Genomic DNA, 22,017 nt, shown 5'->3' with positions numbered 1-22,017 from the left:
TGCCTGTCGGTTGCCAGCATGACCACTTGAATTGGAGCGAAATTTAACAACGTGATTATTACCATAGCAACCGACGCTACGCGATAGGCGACGCCAAGTACGAGGTGTGGCAAACACACATCCATCACCAAAATTCGTTCTTTGTAACACTCAGCTATTAAATAGATCCATATCTTTTTTACATATTACGTCTTACTCTTAATCTTTAGTTTATACGTTGTCGTCGTGACTATAAATCGTAGTGTAACGTTTGATTTAATTGCTAACCCCCGTGCACAAAATGGTACGTCCCCATTTTAACATGGCGGCCCGCCTATGGCTGCTTGGTTGAATACTGGCCGCGATTGTTTTAAATAAACGTGTTCTTCCTGAGTCTCCTCCACCCCAAGTCTCTGTTGACTGGACATTTGTTAGTTTTGTAGGTGTGCAGAAAACGAGGACATGCTAAAATGTGATCCATAAAAATATTTAACGGGACAGTGTAGCTTACATGCTACGAGTATGGTAAAAACAGAGGACTCGTCGTCTATGGCAGACAGCTGGAGAGACGTGTTTGAGATGGGGCGTTTGATTCCCCCGCCCGGGCAGATGGTGCGCCAGGCTTTGGACAGCCACCTCACTCAGTCCCGCGGCATTCAACTCACCCTCAGTCGGCTCACGGCGGCGCATCTACCCAAGGTGACAAGACTCACTGCTAACACTAGCTAGCTCGCTCCAGATGTAGTGGCTGCCGCTGTAGTTGGGATGTGGTAAAACAAATGAGGTGATTACATTAAAACAAATAATAGATCAATAAAATTATTAGGGTCGCAAATGTTGGGTAGTGGAGCAACACAATCGTGGCAATGAAAGATCATTTGGACAACTGAGGTATTGCCCTGGTGGGAAGTAACAAAGTACAGATCGTGCAAAACTTGAATTGAAGGCAGTCTCATTTAAAGATGATAATAATTAACTCACACGTACGCAGTAACTAATCAATGTTCTCAATTTAATTGATAATCCAGTCATCCTAACCACCTACTTCCAAAAGAATTCCCCAATTTTAAATACATGTTTTTAACAAATAAATAATTTTTCTTTAACATGTTTCCCAACCTTTATTATTATTTTTATTTTATTTTATTATTATTGTTATTATTTTAGCCAGGACGTCCATTTACATTAGAAAAAAACTAAAGGGACACCACCAAAACAAATATCCAGGCTTGTTTAAGTGAAAACAAAGTTGATTTATAGCTTTGTTTTCGTATAAATGGCAAAAGGTGGTTGCATAAATTTATTGTACCTCCAGGCATCTAATAGAAGAGTCACATTAAGATCATTGTAAAGTTTTCAAAATCGGTATTGTAATGTAATTGACACTAAAAATACTTTTTACTTTTGATCTCATGTACATTATAGACCAGGCGTGGGCAAACTACGACCCGGGGGTCACATGCGGCCCATTAAACGTTTTAATCCGGCCCTCCGAACGTGAAAATAATTAAATGAATAAACCTTGTTAATGTTTTATTTTCTAAATACTGTGGTTTTTCAAAGACATATCTAATGTTGTAATGTGTTTGTTCACTTTCATTTAAAAAAAAAAAATAAAAAAAAAAAATATTTTTTTTTTCTCAGATGAGGTGAGATTACCAAAACACTCCATTCATCTGCTCCTGGTCCGGCCTCTCTGTCAAAATTTAGAACCCATTGTGGCCCGCCAATCAAAAAGTTTGCCCACCCCTGTTGTAGAGTGTACTACCTAACATATAATTAAGTACGGGAGTTAAATCAGTACTTTAACTTTTACTAATCATTTGTTTTTTGCACAAGAAAAAAAAGTGCTTTCACTAAAGTTCAGTTTGAGTACTTTTGCTCACCCTGCTTGTCACTTTTCTGGTTCATTGTACAGTTGTTTTGTCTGGTGAGTAGCTGTTCATCCAAGGATGAATTAAAATTTGGTCAAAATACAGTCAAAATCCAAGATGTCATTATCAACATAAAGTAAAAATTCACATCATGTAATATTTGGGCCAAACAGGGCTGTGCAATAGGATCTCAAAGTAAACTTGCAGATATTTTTTCACAAAATCAAATTTTAATTAATTTCCTCCCTTTACCTCTTGAAAAAACACAGTGACAATGCCATCGTTAAAACCCGTGTCTGCTCTGTCATGGTCTTTTTGGATGTAGATTCGTACAAATGAGGCAAAGTCACCTCAGCATAGCTTAAACGGTTTCCCACATGCTGCTAAATGGCTGCTTTAGCAACATAGACATGGACACTTAGAGAGTTGGGAAATATTCAGCACAAAGTGACCCTGATTGCCTCCCACCTAGCTCATTTTTTTGTTATATGCAAAACAAAGCTGTTATGTGCTTTGTTGCATTAATCAAAAGAAAAAAAAGTCGCTAGCACTGACTGCTTCTCTTAATTGGCCCCTCTCTGTTCACTCAAATTGATCCCCTAATCCAATCTCAGTGAACTCTTCCACTTTGTACAAAATGCGCACAATGAGAATCTGCAGCTTAATCAGGATCTGATCCATTTTGCGAACTTTGGCAGCAATTTTAAAAACAATTTAACGATTTGTCGGGTATTTGCAGTACCGCTACACAAATTTGGGGTCTTCCGCCCTCACAGGAGACGCCAGAGGCTGAATCAGATGTCACCTACCAGCTGCGAGTGACATTCTTTGACAGAAATCACCAGTACTTCTTTGGGAGAACATGGAGGAGCAGCCCACAGAAGATGAAAAACAATAAGATGACGCTCAATGAGGTAATGTTTGTTTGATTTATTGGACTGGAAAATTTGAGTACTTGACTGCTCTTGACATGCACGCACACAAATAAAAGAAATACAATCACGGTACTCAATCAGCCAGAACCAAAATTAAACTGTGCAGTTGTCCTGACGATAGTCGTTATCTTCTCCGACGGAACCAATGTCTAAGGATTATTGTTCCATTTCACCTTTATTTGTTTTGAACATCTACTCAGCTCAACTTACGCAAAAAATTGTTCTACTGGTTAGGACGTCTCATTATCCTGATTAAGGATAATGTGAAATGAGTTTGAACTGATATTTCTAAAATAGGCAATTTCTGTTGGGGTCACCAATTACTTTTTTTTTTTTTTTTTTTAAATTGTACTTTGTGCATTGACTAGCTGGACCACTTGAAGCACATAATCATATGCAGCGCGAGAGCTGTATACAATATTCTGCCGTTGCAAAAGTGATTTCTGTCCAGTTTTAATTGACAATGTCAATGAAGTATTTGTGTTTATTGTGGTTGTTTGTTGCAGTGGCGTAGATGGTAGTTACGATTGGTCTGCTAATCAGAAATGTACAAAGTGGCATATCGCACCAGCAAACAGCTGCTACTATATAACCATCATTTGCTTACGGCTAGAATTATTCAAGGTATGTACAAATTAATAAATTAAATTCTGGGCTTTATAGACAACGCTCTCATTATGATGCAAGAGAGAAAACTACAACCACAGTGATGAACATTGTTAATTGAATACCGCTCTGATAATCAATACGAAACATGATCACCTTGCAGAATATTTGACACAGCTCTTGTATTGGATGTCATTGGTGGGTGCGCAATTAATTTAAATGATTTACTGCTGATGTACTGTCTTAAGCCAGTAAACATTTATCTACACGAGCATCTGCAATCATCATACATTTAATGAGACATGCAGCACATGTTTTGTCTCATTACTTAGATATGATTAATGGTCCTCATCATAGTTGAGGTCAGCTATTTATCATAATATGTCCTTGTTACCGGAATTGTGTTGGGCGGAGGGCAACACAATTCCTTAGTTTGGTTTAGCCTTTTATTAGCTTTGAAGTTTGATCCACCTCTACAATATGATGAGATCCCATACAAGAGTTGTATCAAGCATTCTGTCTGATTATAACGTAAGTGAATTTGAGCATCACGGTCAAGTCATTCTAGCCCCCCGTCACATATGCGAATGTATTGAGATGGCATATCTGAAATGTGGTTTGATGAAAAGAGCACTGCTGAGCTCCTACAAAGAGTCCCGCTTGAATGGAAATAATATGCGGGGTAGTGCCTGGTTGTTAAATATGTGTCACACAATTTCTAAGTACTGTATACAATTCTTAGGCTGAATGATCATCGGATCTGACGAACACTCTGAGGCCTTTCGCTTATCTAGCATAATCATCATCACCTGCTTATAAGACCCGCAGCAAGCGTCTGGATTCTATTATGTGTCTAGGGATGATCGTAATAATAGAAACAGATCGTAACCTATTGGGATGATAAAGTGGGCTGGGCCCGCCTTTGTTGTGCAGCAAGAACACCTTCCCAACTGGTCTTTATGAGGGGAAAATTGCCGTTTGATATCCAAATATTATTAAAAGGGAACCTCTCACAGTCAGCTGTGATGGATTGCTTTTAATATTGGGAGAAAGGCAAACGAGAGACTGCGAAGGAAAATGTCTTAAGAGTGAGGATTTCTATTGCGTTTCTTGTCAAGCCTGGATGTTTGACGCTTTTGCTTGGTAAGAGGCCGTTTTATATGCAAGGCTGCATTTGAGGAAATTTCACAAGTCCCTTTACCCCTTTAACAATCATTCTTACTCAATCTTTGTGTTTTATTTGACTCTCCATAAATATGGTTTTGTGATGATAATAAGTACAACAAAAGGAATGATTTGCAAGCACACGGATGAGACGGAAACAGGATTTCAAGATATTTAGAAAGAGTTTTCTATTACAATTAATCCCTTAATTAATGGCAATTGATCTTTAAAATAATTTGATTTTTTTCTCTGAAAAGTTGACTCCTCTCCGTCTTTCTAATCATAACAGCATCAATAAACAGCATCATATTTTATCTATAAGTAAAAATATTGGATATACAGGTAAATGACAAATGATCCTTTGAGTTTGTCAGGAAATCCACCAAATATTAACAACATGTAAAAGACTAAACAGCAGAGGGCAATGTTGTTCCTGAAATGGCACAGAATGGCTCGAGTGAGAGCAAGAGGCCCAAAAGAAATGTGACGCTTTTCATACTATCTTTCACTGTGATCGCCTCATTTAACTGTCTTCACATGGAGGATCTGCTGATTTCTTCTCTGACCTGCGACATTGTCAGGCCGGCAGCCAAATTGTGCTACTGTCGCTGTAAACTTTGTTTTTATTGTTTTCCAAATGCTATTCGATATGAACTAAATAGAGAAAAAAAAATAATGGATGGATGTAAGGCATGTACATGTTTGTACCATTTTTCAAACCTTCGGCACACTCCCTAAAATGAACAGTGACAAGAACATATATTGGTCCGATTGGCTGCAAAATTCAACCACGCTTGTCAACAAAAGCCCCTAAACACGGCAGCATTGTTTGTTATTGTACACAGTTTTCCCCCCTCGCTTGTGTTTGGGGAACAAAATAGCTGATCCGTGCATTACACTTGGGTACTGAGTGGAGTGCGACTGTATTGTACCTTAGAGGCAAAGCTTGCCTCACAAAATGGGACTCCAAAGAACCCCAACAATGATTTACTGTTGTCAAGCCTTCTCTCACTGTGTCTTAAATGTACCATAAAAGTCTTTACTATTTCCTCAAACAGCCACGCGTTACGGCACAAAAATGCCTGATGTCCTTCCTCCACTCAATTGCTGTTTTTACACAGTTCTCATTCCTTTGTTGAATTAATTATAAGGATGGTTATTTGAAAACATTGTAATCTTAATTAAACAAAAGAAAACAAGAAGCGCGGCAGAATGGAAGAGCACGACAGTTAAATACATCAACAAACTGGAAGAGAATAAATCAACGGCAGCCAATTGATTCTTGCAACCCTTGCTATGGACGTACCGAGTTGTAGACTTATTAGTGAGTTTGAATGCAATTAATTTGGCTGTCTGTTGTTTGCCGCCAATTGTGAAATCCATTCACTTGCTTAGCTTAAAGGCGGAAAAAAAGAACTCATTTTTAATGTCCATCTCTAATTCACGGTGTCGTGACGTCGCAAAATTTGGCTAAAAAAAGAGTGCATACATTAATCATCGTCCAATTTTTCTGCCTTTGTTTAAAAAAAGGCATTCTCATGAGAATAAACCACTTTTGCAGTTAAGACGGTTCAGACTTTGTTGCAATAATGAAGTGGAGGCGCACAATAGCATTGCAAATTGGACCTGTCGGTGAATTTTTTTTTTTTTCCTATAAAAGTGAAAGTCCACAAAGCATAATACAGGCGAAGAAAAACTGCTCTCCTGACTCTGGCGCATTTTGTTGCTGTTCTCAAAGATGACTGTTTTGCCTTTTTGATTGCGAGCGTGCATGAATCACATCTGCTCAGCACCCACAATGGAGCCAGCGATGCCCTTTTCCCCCAAGTGCTAACACGAGAGGTGAGATTGATTTCTTTTCAACGCTTCCAATCACAAAAGACATTTCGAAGAGTCCTTTTGTATTTCTGTATATAATCTTGGTGTCCTAAATGACTAAATGCAAGAGAACAACTTGGAATTGAAGCGGTGTTTTCTTCCATCTATCCACCCATTTTTTTTTCCCGCTTGTGCTGGTGAGCTGGAGTCTATCCCAGCTGACTTTGGGACAGGGGTGCTGCACACCCCGGAACCCAGACTGGTCACTAGTAATCTCAAATACACTTCGAAAAGTGACAAGCAGGGTGAGCAAAAGTACTCAAACTGAACTTTAGGAAACGCACTTTTTTTTCTTGTGCAAAAAAAAAAAAAAGATTAGTAAAAGTACTGATTTAACTCCCGTACTTAATTATATGTTAGGTAGTACACTCTACAACAGGGGTGGGCAAACTTTTTGATTGGCGGGCCACAATGGGTTCTAAATTTTGACAGAGAGGCCGGACCAGGAGCAGATGGATGGAGTATTTTGGTAATCTCACCTCATCTGAGAAAAAAAAAAAAAAAATTTAAATGAAAATGAACAAAAGCATTACAACAAAATATCTGTCTTTGACACACCTCAGAAAATAAAACATTAACAAGGTTTATTAATTTTTTTTTCAACTTCAGCGGGTCGGATTAAAACGTTAATGGGCTGCATGTGGCCCCCGGGCTGTAGTTTGCTCACGCCTGCTCTAAAGGAATATTTTCTGTCATTTATTACATATTTTTTTACATGAGATTTTATTTTAAATCAAACATGGATGTAAATTTAAATTCCACAGCAAAAAAAAAAAAAGCCCAATGAATAAAATGTGTTCTAGTCATGGTTGTGTATTATTAACTCTAATTGGCTTCCTGAATTGGTCCGTTAGAGTTTGTTTGATTTTTGTAGCATGAATTGTGATCCAGCTCTGTGTAAAAGTGAAGATTGAAAAAATGTCTTCCGAGTTTGCCCCTATTACAGTCCACTTGCATTGGGCACAATTCGGTTGGTGATCCAGCAAATATGAAGAAAAAAGTTAGCTTTTGCGTGGCATTTCGCTGCTCATTTTTTAATCCAACATTTCGGAGGCATTGTGTAGCTCTACTCAATCAAATTCATTTTTTTCTTTCCTGGTGTTACCCTGAATAAGTTAACTGTTTTACATATTTACATATACATATAAGTTTACATATTTCACATAAGCAATTTGATTTTATCACACTTGATTTGAAATTTGAAAATGTTGTATGACAGACCATGCACGAGATTATGTTATCTCTTTGCAGCATTTTTTTTTTTTTTTTACCCATTTCCGCAAGTCAGGACAAATGTTTGTGCTCAGCCAATGTTATTGGGCTCACATTGTGAACCACGCACGGTGAATGTATTTGCACTTGCATTGCTGTGTTTGCCGTATATGGATGATGGTGTTGATTGTATCCGTCTATGGAGGTCTTGACAACATTTAGCCTCTTTCAGCAATTCTACAGACACACATTTTTGTTATTCATAGCTTTTTGACATTATTTTTTTTCTCTGTACCTATTTCACCTTTCAGATATTGTGCACAACCATAAACTATAGAAATGTGTTTATGTGTAAACATTTTGTATGAATAAGATGTTATTTATTGAGATGCAATTCTTCTTATAGTTAGAGAAATGACGGCGAGATGACTAAGGAATTGGTAATTGTTTTTCCCCACATTTGGTGCAGAATACTGCGACCGAGTGTAGCCATGCAAAGCCATCACTAATTAGTAGTGGGGGAAATCAGTTTAAAGTATCAGCCGGCGAAGTGTTGACATTAAAAGAAGAAGCAATGATGAGAGCTCTGAAACCAGTTATGCCCCTCCTATTGTGTTCATTTGTTTGCAAGTCTCATTGTGACTGATGCAATAGTGGCCTCTGCTTCTCTTGAGTTTTTCGTTGTGCTATTTTGAGGCAAGTGAAGCCTATCCGAGTCGTGCTGAAACTGTGCGGTAGTGACTCTTCATTTTTTTTGATTCTCAAAAGTCCTTTAAAATTATTTGGGATATTGCTTTGAAATAGATAAAAAGGGCTTTTAATTGATTTTTTTTGTGTGTGAGGCATCCTGCAATCATGTTCTTGGAAAAATGTAAAAAATATAGAAATTCACACATATTGCTCTGTTAGTGATTTTTTGTCGGTTGGCAGCTCTGCTTTTGGCAGGAGGCAGGTGCAGGGAGTGAAGTTGGAGCTACATTCAAATCTTGCAAGCAGTTGAGGTAAAGGTCTGTTGTGGTGCCAAGACTGACCTTTGAGTGGTAGCATGGTGCTACTGGGTTCTGGTCACCCTGTAGATACAAATGAGAAGACTAGTAGAGTAGAAGAAGAAATAGAAGAAGCAAGAACAACTGTTATCTGATAACCACACTGCATTTGCAACCTCTTCTCCGTATAATTTTTATTGTGGTGAATCGCCAGGATTTTTTCTCTCCTCGGGTTAAAGTGGGGGTTGACAGATACATAAGGGGGCTGAGAGAACATAAGTATTTTTTAGAATATCAAATAAAATGTTGGAGGGGCTGAACTGGGGCTACCCAAATTTCTGACACGACTAAAGCATTTTAAAATATATTTTTAAAAATCTTTTTCTTGCACTGTACTTTCTTCATGTTTCATGTCATGTCAATTTTTGTACGCTATGTTTTATTTCCGCATTTTTTTTTAAATGACATTACTTTTTTCATCTTTAAATACTTTTAAATGGCGTACTTATGCACAATATAAATAAAGTTGCCTCTACCCTGCTTTGCCCATTTAAGATGTATTTAAAGCATTTTTTAAAATTCAATATTGACAGTTTCTTTTGAAATGTTTGAGACATTAAAAAATGTTTTATTCCAATGTACGAGTTAAAATGAATTGATTTATATTATGTAATCAAGCCAATTTAATTATTTGAAATTACACAGTAAAATTTGTAGAGTTCTAAAAACAGTAAAAATTGTGAGTAAAATATTCAGCGTAAAATCCTGTGTAAAATTTACTCTGACAATTTTTGATGTAAGGTACACATAGGCTTAGTTATGTCGTCTACATGTCAACCCTTCCATTTAATGACAATGGATTGGATTAGACATCAGTGCAATGAGGCTTGTGTGTCAGAACACCTTGAAAGTTTGAAGAAAATCAGTTGTGAATTGTTTGCAAGTGTTGTCAAGAAAGTCCAATAGAAGTGGTGGAGTGCGGCCAAATCCTCGCTTTTCGGGGATTACAATTCAGAAACGGCACCAACCGTATAAAAGCAGCCAGTTGACTTGCCATCTGGTATGAAAGCTCATTAGCCCAAAACGACCTTAGAGGAGTCATGCTTTAAACTGCTAAGTGCGCCGATAGATGACCAGCAGTGCACCCGTCCGTATTGAGTGTTGTGTTTTTGTATCTTCTGTTCTTTCACAAGGTGCGACACTCCCTTCAGTAAATGTAGCGAGCCCATGAAATCCTCTGTGTGAAAAAGCCAAATGATTGATGGACAAAGGAGCCGCTATGGCAGCACAGAGAGGCTTTCCGGGTACCTCTGTGCTTAATTCCTTCTCCCAACTGGCATGCCACACACACAGCGCGAACGAGAGAGAGAGAGAGTTATACGCTTCAATTATACATGGGGATGGTGGGGGCGAAGTCTGCGAGGGCTGCTGGAGAACTGATCAATATTTCAGCTCCAAAGGGACAAAACATCTAGCGGAGCAGCTGCTGCTTAACAGCTTTACACTTTGGAGTGGCACACCCTGCACCATGCAGCTATACGCTGAGAATTGAAGAGAATTCAACGGAGCTCATGGCCAGATGTTATAGTTAGAGTGGGGGAGACATGAGTGAAGGTGTTTGAGATGTTTGTCCCTCCTAAGAACAATGATGCTATCATTGTGTGAAAGACAGGAACGGCGTTTGTTTTGCTTGTGAGAACACGGTAAAAGTACAAAAGTAGCAAGATGCGCAACGACAACAGCAGGCACAGAAACGGGCAAGTCTGCTCTCACAATTCAATATTTTTTTTCAAATTGATTTTGTTTTGTCTGTTTTTTTGAAGTGCTCTACAAATAAAGTTGAGTTGATTTGTTTTGGATTGTTGGTTTGTGTGTTTTGTACAAACTCGGTTCTAATGTCGTGGTGAAGACTCTTTGCGCAAGAATTTTGTAGGATTAGTACATGAATGACATTTTTGGGGTTGGCGGGGATTATAAATGATCGAACGACTTGACTGTTTGAAAATGATGGCAACATATATCATTCTCTTTGGCAGAGTGGCTGTTGCATCTGTTTTTATGGGTGCATGCATATTGCAGGAAAATAGTGTAATAACACAACATTATGTACAGTATGGTATATTACTCCTCATGACACCCGTTGACATTTTTTTCTTTTTCTTTTTGTATCTTGCGCATTCAATATATGTCCTTTACTACAGAGTTTAATTCCAAAATGTAGACCAATGTCTTCTACAGCAGCTGTATCCCTTTTTATTTACAGTGTAGGGTTTGTTGGAACTGTGTTCATTTAACAATATGTTAATTATTGCTGTTGTACAGATTAGTAGAACTGGTAGCTCTGTCTATTTTGTCTTCCTCATTTATTTAGAGGAGGGAGTCCAAAATTGTAGGAACGGTTAGTATGATGGATTTAGGTCAAATTTTGAATGATTTGACTTCAGAAGCATTCAACTTCAGATTTCGACTGGCCTTTGCTGCTATTTACAATCGCTTCAATGTCAACTTTTTGAGGCTGAAAATTTCCAGTGTTTCTCTTATCCTCTAAAAACCTTTCAGATTGTTGTTCTCCTCATGCATTCCCACTGCACTCACACACACACACACACACACAACCACACACAGAGCCTGCGGACTGACTGTGGGGCATTTCAGACCAACTAAATGTCAGGAGACCAAAACCTGAGACTTTTTTTTTACCAAGTGAGAACTGCAGTCTGTAGTTGGCTAAACCCTCAATGTTTCATTAAGTTGCATATGTTGTCTTTTTCTGGCCACCATGTGCAGCACTGTGCACACCAGAGGATGTAGAAATGTGTAGAATGGGAACCTGCGTCAGTGATGGCAACTATAAGTTTACTCTGTGACTGGTGCAAGGTAGCCTCGGGGAAATATTCTAATCTGTATGGCTTTCTTGTTTACTCGTCTCTACTTCAGAATGGATGGTGTTGTGATCTGTGGTGTAGTGCCTGTCAGGACTTCTGTAAGTCAAGTGTCTCACATTCCTTCTGGACTTTCAGTTTCCTTAATCATTTGTTTCTCCAAGTCACTTTTAGAGCCATCATCCATCTTTATTTGTGTCTATCTGTCCATTTGAATTCTGCTTGGCTCTGCATTCGTTTCAATTATGCGCTTAGTTCATTTGCTGATTACTTGCTTTTGATCTTACAGGGTGAAAACTGGCCGCTACGACTAATTTTATTCATCTATGATCTTTCATTGCCTAACAAACCTTGTTTCCAGTAGGGAGCGTTTGACTTGTTTGCTCGGGAGGGTCACTTGAACAGTAATTTGTAATTTGGTGCCCACATTTCCTAAAGAGAGGTTTAATCTTAAAAAAAAAGAAAGACAATACTTCTCATTTCCGTATTGTATTTTCAAATCAGATTTACAAAGCTTGAAACACAGCAATGGGATACTGGCAAAAATACACGCGGTCAGCTGAAAAACATGGTCGCTGTCAACTGAAAAGTATTGACTGACGTTAATCAGTTAATTGCCCATGCAATCACTTACTATTTGTGTTATAATATGGCCCACCTAAAGCATTTTGAGCCTGACCCATTGCAGGCACCACAAATGCCCAAACCTCAAATATCGTGTTTAAAACATGCCTCAACACGAAAGTATGATTAGCGTGAAGTTTTACACAAAAGTCCAGCTCAAAAAACATCTCAGGAATTTTCTAATCTAGTTTTGGAATTCATAATTTTTGAAACAGTCAACATTACACAGAAACCTATAAACAATCATAACTTTTTTTATTTGCTCATGCCACAAATGTTTTAAAAGGCACTTGAATAGCTAAGTCATTTCAGCATTTAAAGCTTTCTGTCCTTGCTGGGTATAAATTGACACCCTCCTCTTTCCTTGGAGTGATTTCATATACAGGTAATTGGCCTGTGAATTCAGTAATTGCTGGAGTCATCTTGTCTTTGGATGACAGATCAGTTTCTCCTTGTCCCCCCATGTGGTCTGTAAATCGTTTCCCTCCTTTCTTGATCCATAACTCATGCGAGAAGACATGCACACATTCATTGTTTTTTTCTCCAAGAAAGTAATCATTATGTCTGTAAATGAAGAAACTGTTAAGCGCTTTGAGTACTTGAAGTAAAAAAGAAGACACAAGTAAAAAGCCCCTTATTATTGCTAGAGAAAAATTTTTTATACCCATTTTTTTGGTTGATAGACTTTCTCTCTTCATTCATTCATTCATCCATCCATCCATCCATCCATCCTTTCATTCATTCATTCATTCAGTCCTTTGATCTCTGATCCAATTAAATAGACAGCAAATTCCTGAATTTCCTATGGTGATATATAAGCTGTTTTCTGTATGCCTGAGATAGTAGAGTGGTCGCCTCTCATCCCCGTAGTTGTGGGTTCAATCCCCGGCCTTTGTTTTGTGACCATGTCCAAGCGTCCTTGAGCAAGATGCTGAAGGCCCAGTTTCTCCTGATGCTGCGTCATCAGGTGAATGAGGACTCAGCGTGAAGTGCTTTGATTGTCCTGTAGTTGGAGACGCAGTACAAGTGAAAGCCTATTTACCGATCGAATGCATTTTTCATTATTTCCATATGAGATCCTGAAATAAAACTTAACACTGTACGAAAGTGTTAGCATGCAAACAGAGGAGAAAGGAGCGAGGGCGGAAGAACGTGAAATTAGGGGAATGAGATGAGCCCCTAATCAATGGAGTTCTCTCAAAGTTCTCTTGGGAGTCCGTCAGTGACAGAATGAGGATGTCTCGCCGCAAGACACTTCTTTGCGTGCTGCGCAACAGTAACTTCTTTGCGCATGAGGAGATAAATGATCACATTTTTAAATAAGTGAGGCAGAAACTCCTGTCCAACTACTTTGCACGGCAGCCACCGCTGTTTATTCGTCAGGTTTTTTGCTGTTTGTGATGCCATGGCGACGGTCGAGATGCGTCAACAAATATTCGCGTTCATTTCCCTTTGCATTTGTAACGGCGATACACAGCAACCGTCTTGTCAAGGCGATCTCTTTTCTTGCGAAATCGAAAGTGTTTCCACATAAACTAATGTATAGCTTCATTTTAAAGTCGCCTTTTCCTCGTCGACATCCATGTAAAAGTTGATTAAAAATATCATTCCAACCTGAATGAAAAATAAAAGGATTATGTTTTTTTTTAGTATGATGTTATTTCATTAATTATATCGAAACAATTAATAATTTCTGAAAATGATGTTGTGCCGATGTGAGACATAAGCTAGTCCGCCGTTTACCGATGTAGCTGGATCGCAGTGCAAACTCCTTCGATTAAATAGATGACTCGTTACATCGCTATACAGAACTATAAGCACTCAATACACACCTGCACAAAATTGTTGTTATAAACAGGTAAAAACGCTGAATGGCCCCTGAAATGACTTGAAACCAATTTTCCAAAATGCATATTGATGGGGCAAGCTTCTGTGGCCAATGTCATTTGCAGAGATGAAACCAAAGTGGAGCTTTTTGGCAAGTCAGATCAGCTCTGTGTTGACAGTCGCAAACATGAAACAAGGTTGGTTATGTGCGCTTGGTCGCATCCGGCACACAGTGTCTTGGATACAAACAAATTGGGTGCAAACAAATTGTAAGACTTAACAAGGCATTCTGGAGCAAAATGTTCTCGCTGTTCAGTGCCAGAAAACTTCTGCCGTCTCAGCAGCAGGTGATGTGCCCGCCAATTGGGAAACGCCGAAACCTGCAGTCAGTCGAGTGGAAGCGGAAGTATTTTGTTTATGACGAGTCAGGCCAAATTCAGTTTGATTGCAAATAAAAATCTCAATTTTTTTTATTTTTCATTTTTAGCCACCTCAACTTCAATACCCCCCCCATTTCTTATTACTTTTGTCATTTCAAAAGACTGTTATGTATTTTTTGTACATCAAGAATTGTGTCAATTTTTGTAATATTTGCTTTCCCAACCCATACCACTTATTGGTTCTCCCATCCATAAGATTTGAGTTGCAGTCATTTTAAAAAAAGTTCCTGTAATTTCCTTTATCCTTCATCCACACAACTCGTTCTCCAACCCAAGAATTTCACTCAATAAACTGCTGAGTTTGTGTCAATGAAATTACTTTCTTTTTACGTTATTTGCTGGCAATGCATGCCAAAACTCTTATGAATGCTCCACGGCTGAAAGTCCTCTGGAGTGAAAATCCTTGCATGTCTTCATTGAACTTTTTGTCTTTTAATAGCTAAATCTCAGGGCGTAGTCACGTGGAAGTTAACAGTGAAGTGGGAGTTTGCAGATACTCTGAATAAGCTTACATAATTCATCAAAGCTGAATTGTGTTTTTCCCCTATCAATGCTGCAAAACATCAGGCTTTAATATTAGACAAACACTTGCTTGTACAACCTGAGAAAGTCCCTGAAAATGTGTAATGTACCGTAGTTGTCATAACTGCAACCTCAGAGGCCAAAATATTCCTGTGATTGATTTATTTTCTGCAGCTCTTCAGTAATCGTATTTATAACCAACCGGTCGGAAAGTGGTGGTTTTTGATGGCATTTTTTTTCTCTGTTAAACAGAAATTGAGCAAGTTCTCCATGGGACTTATTTCGCCCACTCTCATTTCTGTTTTCTTTCTCTTTGCCAGAAATAGCAGGAGAATCAATTTGGGAATGTATCAAAACAGTGAGGGAGATGAAAAAGAAATTGGACCTTTTCACTGTAAAGAATCTGTCAGGAACAATGTCCACATCTGGATTACACTGAGTCTCTGGACTCTGGTCTGTGACTACAATGCAATTTTCCTGGTGAAACGGCAAATGACAGTGCACTGTATTTGTAAAGGTTCAACAGAAGTTCAGTCAAAGATACGGCATCTGGTTAGGGAAGGAAATTGCAAGTCTTTGAGCGGTTGGTTGTGTATAATACAAAGTACAAATAATACAGATGATAGTTATACATTCTGCATTGTTTGGATTCTTGCAATATATGTCCATTCAAGTGGGAGTGACCGTTCTACCTTAATGTGGAGAAGCAACATGAATTTACGCAGGACGGACTGAACCAGAATCTGAAAACATCTCTAAACATAAAAATGTATTTAAAGTATTTTAACGCAATGATATAGAACATGCATGCAAGATTTGGTTTCTCAATCAAAATGGATACCATAGCACAGCTCTGTGGTGACTGCTCATTGGATGTAAAGGTCCACCAGGGTGAATTGCATTATGGAAATGAAACAATCTTATTTATAGTTTTGAAGAATAACACATTACACAGGGGGCAATATCAAATGGGTTATTTGTGAATTTCATATTCAGGACTTGCTGCATATGAATGAGTGAGATTCTGTGCTGTCGGTCAGTCTATTATTTTCAGTTTGAATGAGAAAGCAGTGTGTGGAAACAATTACCACCACAACTACCTGGTACGGACTACAAAGTCTCCCAAAAGGTTTGAGTGCCCTCCTATGAATGCATGTAAAAATAGCAAGGTGAAACCTTGCTCGTCTATTTAGCACAGAGAGAGAGAACAGAGAGAGAGAGACAGAGACAGAGAGAGAGAGAGAGAGAGAGAGAGAGAGGAGAGAGAGAGAGAGAGAGAGAGAGAGAGAGAGAGAGGAGAGAGAGAGAGAGAGAGAGAGAGAGAGGAGAGAGAGAGAGAGAGAGAGAGAGAGAAGAGAGAGAGAGAGAGAGAGAGAGAGAGGAGAGAGGAGAGAGAGAGAGAGAGAGAGAGAGAGAGAGGAGAGAGAGAGAGAGAGAGAGAGAGAGAGAGAGAGAGAGAGAGAGAGAGAGAGAGAGAGAGAGAGAGAGAGAGAGAGAGAGAGAGAGAGAGAGAGAGAGAGAGAGAGAGAGAGAGAGAGAGAGAGAGAGAGAGAGAGAGAGAGAGAGAGAGAGAGAGAGTGAGAGTGAGAGTGAGAGTGAGAGTGAGAGTGAGAGTGAGAGTGGAGAGTGAGAGTGAGAGTGAGAGTGAGAGTGAGAGTGAGAGTGAGAGTGAGAGTGAGAGTGAGAGCTCTCTAGGTGCACAACATCCATTCAGTCTGTGCTTTGTTTAAGTAAACTTGATTTTACTGTGTAACGTCTCGTGTGAACCTTGGAAGACGTTACGATGTATAGCCATGTAGGCACAAAGCCTAGATTTAAGCTCTATAGCACATCTGAGGTGGCTCAATGAACCCTCAATATCTAAAAATACTACTGCCAACTACATTTCACAGAAGTGTTTTTTTTCCAAATTTGACAGACGATTTGAGCACACTAAACACACTCGGGCACCCACAAATATATTCTATCTTACCCGGCCTGTTCTGCTGGGGATGGTCAAATTAAAATGAACTTGACTTTTTCCTTAATTGGTGAGTGGTGAGTGGGAGTAAATTCTAAACCGACTTTTTATACACACTATTGAGAAAATATAAGGAGCATTTCCAATAAAAATAAATAACATTGATACATTCATTGTGGGTAAGGGTGGCAACTGGGGTGGTAAACCATTTGGTAAATTTGGAAGCTGCCACAACTTGTCAGTCAAAACCCGCCTAAGGTTGTCTTTGTTTACAGTGTTTCTAAATCGGTGTGTTTCATAGGTTAACACTCGTTAAATTGTTGAAAGCAGATGCTGCATCCTGTCAAAATGTACAATGTCCTTTTCTGTGTCCTGAGAACAAATACCGTATACTGTGTAGAATTGTATTTAGCAGCCAGATGCATTAAATGTGAATGATTTGTTTAAATTATACAAACATAAATAATGTGTTGCTATGGATACCTTGTGATTGGCTGCCTGAATTGACTCTGTCAAGCAGTTAGTTTACTCCCCTAAACAGATCAAGATCTGTGGCATTTGATCAAGTCATTTTATATTCTGAGCGAGTCCCATTTTAAAATTGTTAACAACGTTCTCCTCTCCTTCAGATCCTGTACTTCCATACGTCTTTGCGGTTGCCCAGCAACGTGTTGGTTCTGGAGCTGGTGGCATTGTCAACAAGGTCAGATGGTTCGCAACAGGCCCTGGGGCAAGGCTTCACCGTTTTGGATCTTTTCACCAACAAGACAGAGCCTCAAGGGGACAGAAGGTGATGAGTCTATCTTAGCAGTTGGTAGCAGCCAGAAATTGATGTTGTTGTCAGCAGGTGAAAGTAGGACAGGAATATTGGTGGCTACATCTTGTTTAAACTTAAATCTTTGCCATACACTGTCATACAAATACAAAGCCAAATTTACCAATCATTGCTTTTTTTTTTTCTTTCAACCTATAGACTGAATCTACTACATGGGTCACCGAGAGTTCTTCTACACCCACTGCTGAAGGATGTCGTTGACTGTAAGAATCTTTAAAAAGTTCCTGCGCATCTTTAAAGACTTAAAAGGCGTTGCATCTAAAAACAAGGCCTTAATAGTCATTAAAATGTCCGGAATCAATCTTTCAAAATTCTGATGAGTACGATTGTATGATTGTAAGTGGTCTCATATATGTAAATAATAATAATATTAATAATAATAGTGACGTTTGTTCTAATTTTTACTGCGAAGGAGTTGAGACTAACAGTGCCTCTACTGGTTGCAGCCAAGCACTGCACTCAAATTAGCCTAAACAGTCATCAATCAGTAATCCATCAACAAGCAATCAGAGCTAGGCATTGAACGTTTTTTGCCGCTCAGTCCCTCACCCTCCGGTTGCGACTTATGTATCCGTCTAGCCTCGACCCACCGGCCTTATTCCCCACGAGGGCCGGTCTAAAATCCACCTCTGGCCTTGCTTAATCGAGACCTTTTTTAAAAATGGTCAATTGTTTGAATTGGCACAAGCACACTCTTTCGAAAGGTTATGTCATCCCTGTAATCTAATGGAAATACAAATCCTTTTGGGGTTTCCTCTTAATCTCATAGTTGTTTAAAGACAGTTTGTTAAAAGTCAGACTATAAATTACAAAACGCTGTAGTGCTTAACAGTATGAATAACAATGTGTGCAGTGAGAGCACAGGGCTCCTGTCTTGGTTATCATGTCCCATGAATATTAGAAAGGCCTCTTTCAAACGGACTCTTACATGAGTTGAATTATTAACCGCACGGCTCGTTGTGGAGTCAAACGTTGCTCTTCTGTTTCAAGCGGCACGCTGCTTGCTGCCACTCTTGGTGTTTTTTAGCCCTTTTATGGCCACAGCCCTTTCCCTCCCTGACTTTTGTCTCCATCAGTGTGACAGGGAGACGCCGTGTCTTGATTTGAAACCTTTTGAAAGGCGACGTTATGGGACTGAGACAAAAAAAAAAAGAAAAAAAAAAGAATTATTTGTGCTGCTGGATGAGTGATGATATTTTGTGTTTCTGAGGTCATTGATATCCTGTTAAAAATTTCTGATGAAAATATGCACTTATATTTCGCCTTTATTCATACCCCCTGACATTATTTTGCAGAGACAAACTTTTTGGCCCTCAGACCCCCCCAAAAAATGTTGCTGCATTTAATTCCCTTCAAACTTGTCATTGGAACATGGTGTAAGAAGTTGACCAAAATGGCAGCTTTATTTATTTCCATGTCCTTTAAACAATTCTCTTTATTTAGTTTTGTGAAAGAGTATAAGGCAAGCCAGCAAACCTGAGCCCTGCCAAGTCCGGGAGTCATGCTCACATGTCTGTTAGTGTTGTGTCCGCAGAGACTTGTCTTCTGCTCGGAAGCATCTCGCAGGTGCAGTGACAACACTGACTTGCGAACATGTTGCTATGAGCTGAATTTCAAACCAGTCACTTGTTTTTCAATTATTCTTTGAAAAAAAGACTACACTTGGCATTCATGGTATAATCTCAGTATCATGAGCTACAATGCATAGAAGTGTTGTGACTGATGTCTTGGTCACTTTTTCAGTTTGTCGAGCTGCAAAAAAATAAATCCCTTCTGGGATTTGCACCTTACGTTGATTGGACTGAATTGAGCTCTAATCTAAACAGGGGTCAGCAACCCACGGCTCTTTCATTCCTCCGCTGCGGCTCCCTGTGGCCATGGAAAATAAATTGAGTATTTAATTACAATTTATTTTTGTTAGCTTTTTAAATGTAATTTGAAAAGTGAATATTGTGGTGATAATAAATAAATCATTAAATATTAAAAATAAAAAAATATATAAAACTGGTTTAAATTTTTCATAACAGCCAACGTGCGACACCACTGGCGGGCAATTTCTTGAACCTTTCAAGCCCAGGTCGGTCAACTATGGATAAATAAAAAAAAAAAGAAAAGTGTCTGAAGAAAATAGTGGGCCGAGTCGTTTGCCTTCACTGCTGACGAGACTGATTGACCAGTATGCCTAATATGCAATGAGAAACTTGCGAACAACAAAAAATCTAATGTCTCAAGACATTTCCACAATAAACACAAAGCTTTTGCTCAAAAATATCCTGATGGAGACGGGAGAAAAAAAAACGCAGTTTCGGAATTGATGCGGAAAGCTGAGCAGAGCAAAAATAATTTTACGAACTGGATGAAATCTGCTAGTTTTGTGGCCGCTCTGGAAATCGTCAGGCACGGGAAGCCCTTCACAGACGGAGAAAATATATAAGGATCATTCATTTCATTCAAGTAATATACAACGCAGTTAAAAAAACGTTAAACGTTGTGTTTTCTGAATTTTTGGGTTTGCGGCTCCCTGCAGCTTCTTTCCTCTGAAAAATGGGTCCAAATGACTCTTTAAGTCGTTCCAGTTGCCGACCCCTGATCTCGAACAAGGCTTCGGCAGAGAATAACATGAAGATAGTACCCTTCTTTTATTTGAATCAAATCCATGTAGCAAAAACCATTTGTGTGATTTTGTGAAAATGTAAAATAAAATAAAAAGTGAACAGAAAGTAGGCCTGCTAAGATTATTTCATGAAATCTGCTGTCTTGGCTTTGCACATTCCAATTCAGAGAGACTCTAAAAGAACTGAATTGCTTTCAAATGGCTTTAACTCCTCATGTATAAAGTACACTAAGTTAACTTTTAACCGTAGCCTGCCTGTCACTGCAATTCACATGGACTGTAGTTACATAGTAATAATAGCTCAGCACCAGTCTACCATTCCAGATGCTTTTCTCACTTGAAGCTGACATCCTTTCTGCAATCATCTCAATTACTTTCTTCTTTCCCACTCAACCTTCTCCCAAAAAACACTGCTAGTATTTGTCTGATGCCGAGCCATTTTTTTTTGTTTGTTTTTTTTTGCATGTGTACCTCGGATCCCTTTCGTTTTCACATCTTGTGCCAAGCTGCTGCTCTGATGACTCCGAGGCATCACATAACTCTCTCTCTCTCACTGCAGCTGTAAGGAGTCTTTTTTTAGGGCTAGTTTTCTAATCTATGCACACAGCATCAGACAGGTACTCGAGGATGATGCATAATGAATAACAAGAAATAAATGATGAAAAAGTTGTTGGCAACTGGGCGCTAGCTGTGCCAAGCAAGTTCTACTTGATACACACTGCTGTCCTTTTCTCTCCTTTTAGTTACTTCTGCATTTCGTGTTCGGGAGCGTATTTGAACTGAAAGCGGCTTTCACCGCTGGACGGTTTGTGAACCTGAAATGAAGCTGTGCTGTAACCTACCAGATTTCTCTAAGCCATTTTCTTCTTTTGGCTTTAGACATTCTTTATAACTAAGCTGTTAGGGAGAGTGAAAGGAAGAGGCGTCAGTGCAGGAGGGAACAAAGCATTTTTCGTAATACACAACTTTTATTTTTAGTTATTTATAAAATATATTCAGATCCATTTACAAATAAATAAACTTCCATTGCATGTACAAACAAGAACATCAACTATTGCGGCTCCGTGGGGCACATTATCCAATTATTATTGTAACGATTAGGCAAAGTGAAAATTTCCATGAAATTCGTGTAGTTGAAAATGATGTCACCAAACCACCATTTCCTCACCTTGCAGATGGTTTATGCCAGTGGTGGGCAAAAATCTTTGATTGGCGGGCCACAATGGGTTCTAAATTTTGACAGAGGGGCCGGACCAGGAGCAGATGGATGGAGTGTTTTGGTAACCTCACGTCATCGGAGAAAGAAAATACATTTAATTTTAAATGAAAGTGAAGAAATGCATTACAACAAAATATGTCTTTGACACACCACAGTATTCAGAAAATAAAACATTAACAAGGTTTATTGATTTAATTTTTTTTTAATTTGGAGGGCCGGATTAAAACGTTTAACGGGCCGCATGTGGCCCCCGGGCCGTAGTTTGCCCACGCCTTGTCTATGTCGTTAGTTAATGGCTGGGATTGTTGCGAGTCGCACAAGGTCGGATGGCCTGCCACAACATCAAGCTCATTGTTCAAAGCACATGCCCCTGCAGTATATCCCACGGTTGCTTTTCTGAAGGAGCATATTTTCCAATTTGAATGCTGTCATTTTGGTAAAGACCTGGACAATGATGCTG

At 39.0% G+C, this 22,017-nt stretch overlaps 1 protein-coding gene across 4 annotated transcripts in view; it reads left to right on the top strand.

The window, feature by feature from the left end:
• Positions 1-284: 284 nt before the first annotated feature.
• nphp4 (nephronophthisis 4) overlaps positions 285-22,017 on the top strand; it is a 126,576-nt gene continuing 104,843 nt past the window's right edge. For all 4 annotated transcript variants that reach the window (XM_088291419.1, XM_088291417.1, XM_088291418.1 and 1 more), the window contains exons 1-4: positions 285-678; positions 2,630-2,767; positions 17,519-17,679; positions 17,863-17,927. In XM_088291419.1, coding sequence (XP_088147545.1) covers positions 502-678; positions 2,630-2,767; positions 17,519-17,679; positions 17,863-17,927 — 541 coding nt within the window. In that variant the 5' untranslated portion in view covers positions 285-501. The remainder of the gene's footprint in view (positions 679-2,629; positions 2,768-17,518; positions 17,680-17,862; positions 17,928-22,017) is intronic.

This window comes from Idiotropiscis lumnitzeri, chromosome 3 (assembly GCF_059441095.1).
Source record: "Idiotropiscis lumnitzeri isolate Australia: NSW breed Sydney's pygmy pipehorse chromosome 3, RoL_Ilum_1.0, whole genome shotgun sequence".
Taxonomy (NCBI): Eukaryota; Metazoa; Chordata; class Actinopteri; order Syngnathiformes; family Syngnathidae; genus Idiotropiscis; species Idiotropiscis lumnitzeri.
The sequence above is the reverse complement of the archived record's forward strand: the minus strand, read 5'-3'. Positions and strand labels throughout refer to the sequence as shown.